A 6,003-nucleotide genomic window follows, 5' to 3' on the forward strand; every position below is an offset into this window, starting at 1 on the left:
GATTTACAGACTTTACAAGGAACATACAGTGATGACCAAAGAATGCTAATGGAGCATGTAACGTTTTAGTTGCTGTTACTTTAGTGACTAGCAAACACATAGCCACTTAAAGTGTGACTAAAAAACACAATTAAATAGCAAAATAACTTTACTACAGTTTTAGCTAATGTCAAAACAACACTTTAATGTAATAGCGTGGCTTTTTAGAAATTATGTGTATTTACTCTTTTGCGGAGAGTTAGATGGGAAAATAATGACAGTACCATGTATGAATGACTAATACCTGGGTTAAGCTAACCATTAGCTTATCTATTTATCTTTCTATCTATCTATCTATCTATCTATCTATCTATCCATTTAGCTATCTAGCTAGCCTGTCTATAAAGTTTACAAATTCTGCCTACAGCCTCTTCTATAACTGTAATTTATGCTAAGCTAAGCTAAACTACGCTAAGCCACTAATAAATCAAACATATTTTTTTCGTATGGGAGATGGTGATGCAAATCATGTCACCTAGCTCCCGCGGCTACGTAGCTAACCTTCAAATGTGAAGATCAGCCAAATGACAAAAGAAGTTTAAAGTAACTTTCTTGTTTAATATTGATTTCTCTTCTAGAAACTGTAGTCATTTAATATCTGGTAATTCTGCATTGTAGGCTAAATGACATATAGTATGCATTAATTCAAATTTGAACCTTGATTTCTCTCGATCATTGTAGGCCTACACAACACGAGGAGGTGGTACAGTGGTGTGTATAATATTATGATAGTCATGCTGTAGAGGTGCAGATTTAGTTTTTGCCATATACACTGTATATATTGTCACACTGGTATAAACAGCTATTATATAAAGCCTACATATTTTAAATATTTTTTATAGCCATACAGTAAATGTACACATTGCTACATGTTCTCACTGCTTCATGATTCCCAGTGGGAATTCCCTGCAGGCAACCTATTGCAGCAGTTTACATTGTAATCTCTGTCTGAGATCAGTCAGTGGAGTATTTCACAAGGTGCTTTGATGCATTGTCCTTACAAATCTTATGCATGAATTTAAAATCACCATCCTCCTTAACCAAGTAGACAGACTCACACCTCAATGGATTGAGGAAGACTGCTTTAAAGCCTGGCTGGTAGGTCACACAACCAGACTGTGGGGTTCCTTTCGCACATCTGTCCGTATCCTGATTGTGTAGTGTTATTAATGATTCTGCATGCATTGTGCGATTATGTCCAATGTTAGACATGTTTAGTTCAACTCTCTGGTGTACTATTGATTATACTTCTTAGTGTTAACACAAAGTAGATCCTAAAAGAACCACAAACTTCCTACCAGTCACGTGCTTGTAAAATACAGAAGTGGCTTTTAGATTAGCTTCACTCACCAGCCCAAAAAAAGAATGGTAATCTATAAAGTGTCTGGTTAAATATGAACATTCAGTTGCCACTTGGCCGGCAGACAAAAAGGTAATTTAGCACCCTGCACTGTGAGAACCCAAGGTCATAAAGTCAACCCGCTCAATTGTTCATTTTCTACTGAAGGTCATAATGGACCCTGGTATCCCAGTCTTCTGTGTCATTTAAATACTATGCTGCAGTGATGGTTAACTTACAAGTAATTTGGGAACTAATTTAATTGTCAGACTAGATCTAGGTCCTCCTTTACACTGAGATCTGATCCATTCAAGCTTGGGCAGGCACTCCAGTTTGTCAGAAGACCCTCTGAAAGAGTGCAAACATGCTCTAAACACCAACTGTAGTAGCTAGCCAACAGTGATGGAAATACATCACAGACTTGATACTTTGATTCCAAGGGAAATTCAGGTCAGATCTTAATTCCCCACCCCATGCAGGATTTCTCCTCCACATTTCTTTAACAGTAATTACAGCTTCCACTGTCCTCACAGAGTGATGGTCAATCAAAGAACATGTGACCCGATTCTGCAGTGATTAACTCTTTAATGTAAATGTACAGTTCACCCAATAACCACAAGCAAGCATCAACAGAACAGAAATTCCCAGCAAGAGTTCACCATCACCCTCCCTGTTAGGATAAACACAAGCAGGGCGATTACCTCCACCTACATCGGAGAAGAAATCTCAACCGTTGATTATGTTGAAAATGCATCATGTAATCAGAGTACGTCCTGGCGCGGGTCGAATGAAGTACATTTCAGAGATGAGCCGCACAAAGGTTAATTCCATGTCATTCGGTGTAGAGTATTACACTTGTGAGCAGAAAACGCAGGCCATAACTCTCCAGCCACTTCAGCGGCACCTTCAACCATTCCTACTTAACAGTGTTCGGCAGAAAATGAGCCAAAGAGACTGCAGCAGAGCGAGAATGTGCTTTAACAGGATCAAATGATTTACAGGTATGAGATTCCCATTAGAGTGTGCTAATTGTTTCCACACCATTAGTGACAGTTATCTAATGAAGGATATTTAACCAGGCGCTGTAGTATATCACACAGTTCCTCTCGGTTTAGAAGTGAGAGGCAGTGGACCCTGGTCTTTGCCCTTTTTCACCTGCACCACCTCGGCCGCATGCAGATCACTGGGCTGTTTCTACAGGACACAAACGCTAAAGCAAACAATTTGTTTGTCTCTTAAAATGTACACTGTCAGCTGATTTAAAAGGGAGAGACAACTTGTAAAAACACAAGCATACATTTGCAACTAGATTAAAAAAAAGGCACAAAGATGATTCACTTGGAGGCCAATTCATGTCCAAGGAAGGCTGTGTAAAATCTATACATTTAAAACAATGTAAAATACAGCAGATCGTCTAAACATGTCTGAATTTTTACAGCAGGAAGGAGGACTCGGCTCCAAAACTGTTGTTCTTTTGCATGCAAAGGGAATATGTACATAAATCTTAAAATATTCAAGATCACAGGGGGCTTTTTGGTCAAGTCAACACATTCAAAAGGTTGAGACAATTTCTTAAAGTGTGGAACAGAACAGGAAATAAACAGGAGAACAAAAACAATGAAACCTTAAGGCTGTGTGTGCCTCCTCCAGAAGTCTGTCATTGCTCAAAATGTGTGTGAAACCTCACAAACATGAAATACAAGCAGTGTTATAACGCCTGAAACACTACGAACAATGTGTGTAAAAACGGGTCAGTCAGGTCCAGGATCAGCTCCTTCCTCCTTAGTTCATTTGCTGCTCTCTTCCAGCTCCTTTTTCAAGCTGCAGAAAATAAAACGTCAGAGTTAAAAACAGACTCTAATTTGTGTGAAAATTGTGACGAATTTCTCAAATGTTAACTCACCTCTTCAGGTAGGCGTGCACGTTATCAAAGCCGTGATATTTGGCCAGGTAAACCAGCACCCCTGTGGCACAGCGGCCGTCTCTGGCCCGACAGAAGCTGCAGTTGCAGATCCCTCTGCATGGCGGGCACTGCCACTCCTGATGAAAGAGAAGGAAGTCTGTCAGACCTTCCCAAAGCAAACACATCTGAATGTAATCTCGCATGTTGAGGTACTTACCGGATCAAGCAGAGCATCTTGGACCTCCTCTCCATAGCGGTTACGGAGACAGGGACCGCAGAACTGACCCCTCACCCCGACACACTCTGGATTACGACAATTTGTTTTGGTGTCTATTGTTTTCTGGCGGCACTGGTGGCACGTAGATCCCTGAAAATAAGGAGAAACCGATTTTTATCCTCGGCTGAAGAGCTTAACAAATGAGGCTGCACCACTTTTATATGAGACTTTTGGACCTACAGTGGAGCTGTTGTAGACTTTCTCCCGCACATTGTGGCAGATCCCCTGCAGCTCTGCCTCCGTGATTTCTTCCACAGGCCGGACCACATGAGGGATGGCCTTGGTGCCATTGAAGGAACGGCGACGTGGCTGCAGATATAATTAAAGTAGTCAGTCAGAATGCTGTATATGAGGAGAATTTGACGCAACATAAAAGGAATGCAGATTGTTTGATAAAAAGGACTTACTGGCTCATCTTCTTCCTCATAGTAGCGGCTCTTGCGAATCAGGCTGAACTTGTCCTCAGGCTCCTCCTCTGGAGTCGGGCTGGGGGGTCCGTCCACCAGTGTGCGGGACCGGGTGTGGGGTCGCGACGAACGCTCAGGGTTCCTCCTTCGGGCTCCTGGAGTTCCCATGGAGCGCCGAGGTGCCTGGCGAGGCTGAAGAGGTTGAAATAGTACAGATTAATACTGGGCTAAAGAACTGTGCAAATATTCTCAAACAGAATAGATTCAAATATTTATCTCAATTTTAAATTACCGTAGTGGCTGCAGAGAATGCCATTCGTCTTGGGAAGAGTCCAGGTACCTTGTTCAGTTCGGCCATTAGCTTTGCAAGCTGAAAAAAAATGAATAATGAATGAATACAATACAAATTAAGGCTCTTCTGGTTCATTGTACCAACTGCTGGGAGTCGTTAATTAGAAACAAATAAAACCAATCATACCATTTCTTTGTTCTCCTTAATATTCAGGGCTCTCTTGCTCATGAAGTTCTCCTCTTCTTCCTCAGAGTCCTGTACTTTGTTCTGAGGGAGTGGTTCAGATGCAGGTCTCTTCTTGCCCGTCTTCTTGGTGGGGAACGTCATGGCAACCTTTAGGATGTTAGACCTGCGGCCACGTCTCGATGGTCCAATGTCCACTTTCTGAAAGAAAATACAATTTATGGTTCAAAAACAATATCACGGTATCTGATGAAATATGTTGCAATTGTTTTTCTGCTATAAAAACTCACCATGGCTTTCATCCGATTGTTAATCGCAGTCTCAAACCCGCTGCACGAGTCCTCCTCTGATGTCGCCTCGAACACCTTTGGCTTCTGTGCCATCCTCCTTGTTGGTCTTAAGGTGCTTCTCTAAACACAAAAACAATGTTTAGCTACAAAAATCCTTACAAATGTAACCATTTGATGGAAATAATAGGACTTTGTGTTTAAAGTTACCGTGTTTGCAAAGCCTCCATCAGAGCCAAAGCTATCACAGCTGTCATCAGAGGATGACGAGGACGTCTCCATTGGAACCAGGGGGACGCTGCGGAAGCTCCTCAAACTCATCCTGGTGGATGGAGGCTGGGAGGCCAGTGTCTATGAATGAAAACAGGAAGGTTTAAGCAACAGATAGGTCCACACACTGTAAACTGCTCTGCATGGACACTGGAGTATTAGGCAGTAACTTCTTAAGTGATCTTTACATGAGAAACAATTTGATTTCTTAAAATAATCTTGCTAGGCCTCACTGTTTTATAGAAGGCCTACAAGTAATGATTAACTACATTATCAATTAGACTTCATATTTTTTGATTAGTTGTACAAAAATTATGTTTTTTTGCATTACACAAAGAAGTTTTAAACTTGCAGATATTAAACGTTAAAAGCAAATCAGATTATTTTAATTCCGCATTCAATTAATAAATTCGGACACACCCCTGTGGACAAACATGGTTAAAAGTAGGTAACTAGGTCGTGGATATTTAAATACAATTGCAAAATCGTAAGCATAAGTCACATATTTCAATCGTTGTAATTTAAAATGCAAACATGAACACTATCTAACTTTTGTAAGTTCTTTACTACACTAAAAGTTACTCAATTAAGTCAATTACTTGGTTACAGTTTGTTACGAATGTATTTTTAGTCAGAATGCTGACTTTGTTCGCTTATATTTTGAGAAGGCACATTTTGAAATGTTAAATCAATGTAAGGTAGCCTTTCGAAATAAAGTAGCATTAAAATGATAACCCAGCGACCAAATGTGGCTCAAACACGTTGCTTTATAAATAATAAGTTAACAAACCATAGTATGTTTGTAACTCATGTAATACCATAAAGGTTAAGCTGTATTTCTTACCTTCGAGCGGGTGGATGGCATTTTCCTTTTTGCAATCGTCCCAGGTTAACACGGACACAAACTCAGGTTTCAGCAGCTCTGCAGTGAACAATGCAGGTCCTGCAGCTGCAAGTCGCTCACACTCAGTTCGTTTCCCGCGCCACCGGAAGGTCCTTAAAGCTG

General features: G+C 40.8%; 1 protein-coding gene across 1 annotated transcript; it reads right to left on the reverse strand.

Annotated features, from left to right (window-relative positions):
• Positions 1-1,983: 1,983 nt before the first annotated feature.
• Positions 1,984-5,915, reverse strand: cdca7a (cell division cycle associated 7a). The gene is made up of 10 exons (XM_069663461.1): positions 5,842-5,915; positions 4,938-5,078; positions 4,731-4,850; positions 4,444-4,641; positions 4,258-4,335; positions 3,966-4,157; positions 3,739-3,867; positions 3,499-3,648; positions 3,282-3,418; positions 1,984-3,199 (listed from the first exon to the last, which is right to left on the reverse strand). Exons 1-10 carry the CDS (start codon positions 5,860-5,862, stop codon positions 3,166-3,168), a joined length of 1,200 nt encoding a protein of 399 aa, XP_069519562.1. The 5' UTR covers positions 5,863-5,915; the 3' UTR covers positions 1,984-3,165.
• Between the last annotated feature and the right edge of the window lie 88 nt (positions 5,916-6,003).

The sequence above is a fragment of the Semicossyphus pulcher genome, unplaced genomic scaffold (genome assembly GCF_022749685.1).
Source record: "Semicossyphus pulcher isolate SPU_LCO1_2020_fin unplaced genomic scaffold, fSemPul1.0.p SCAF_15, whole genome shotgun sequence".
NCBI classification, from domain to species: domain Eukaryota; kingdom Metazoa; phylum Chordata; class Actinopteri; order Labriformes; family Labridae; genus Semicossyphus; species Semicossyphus pulcher.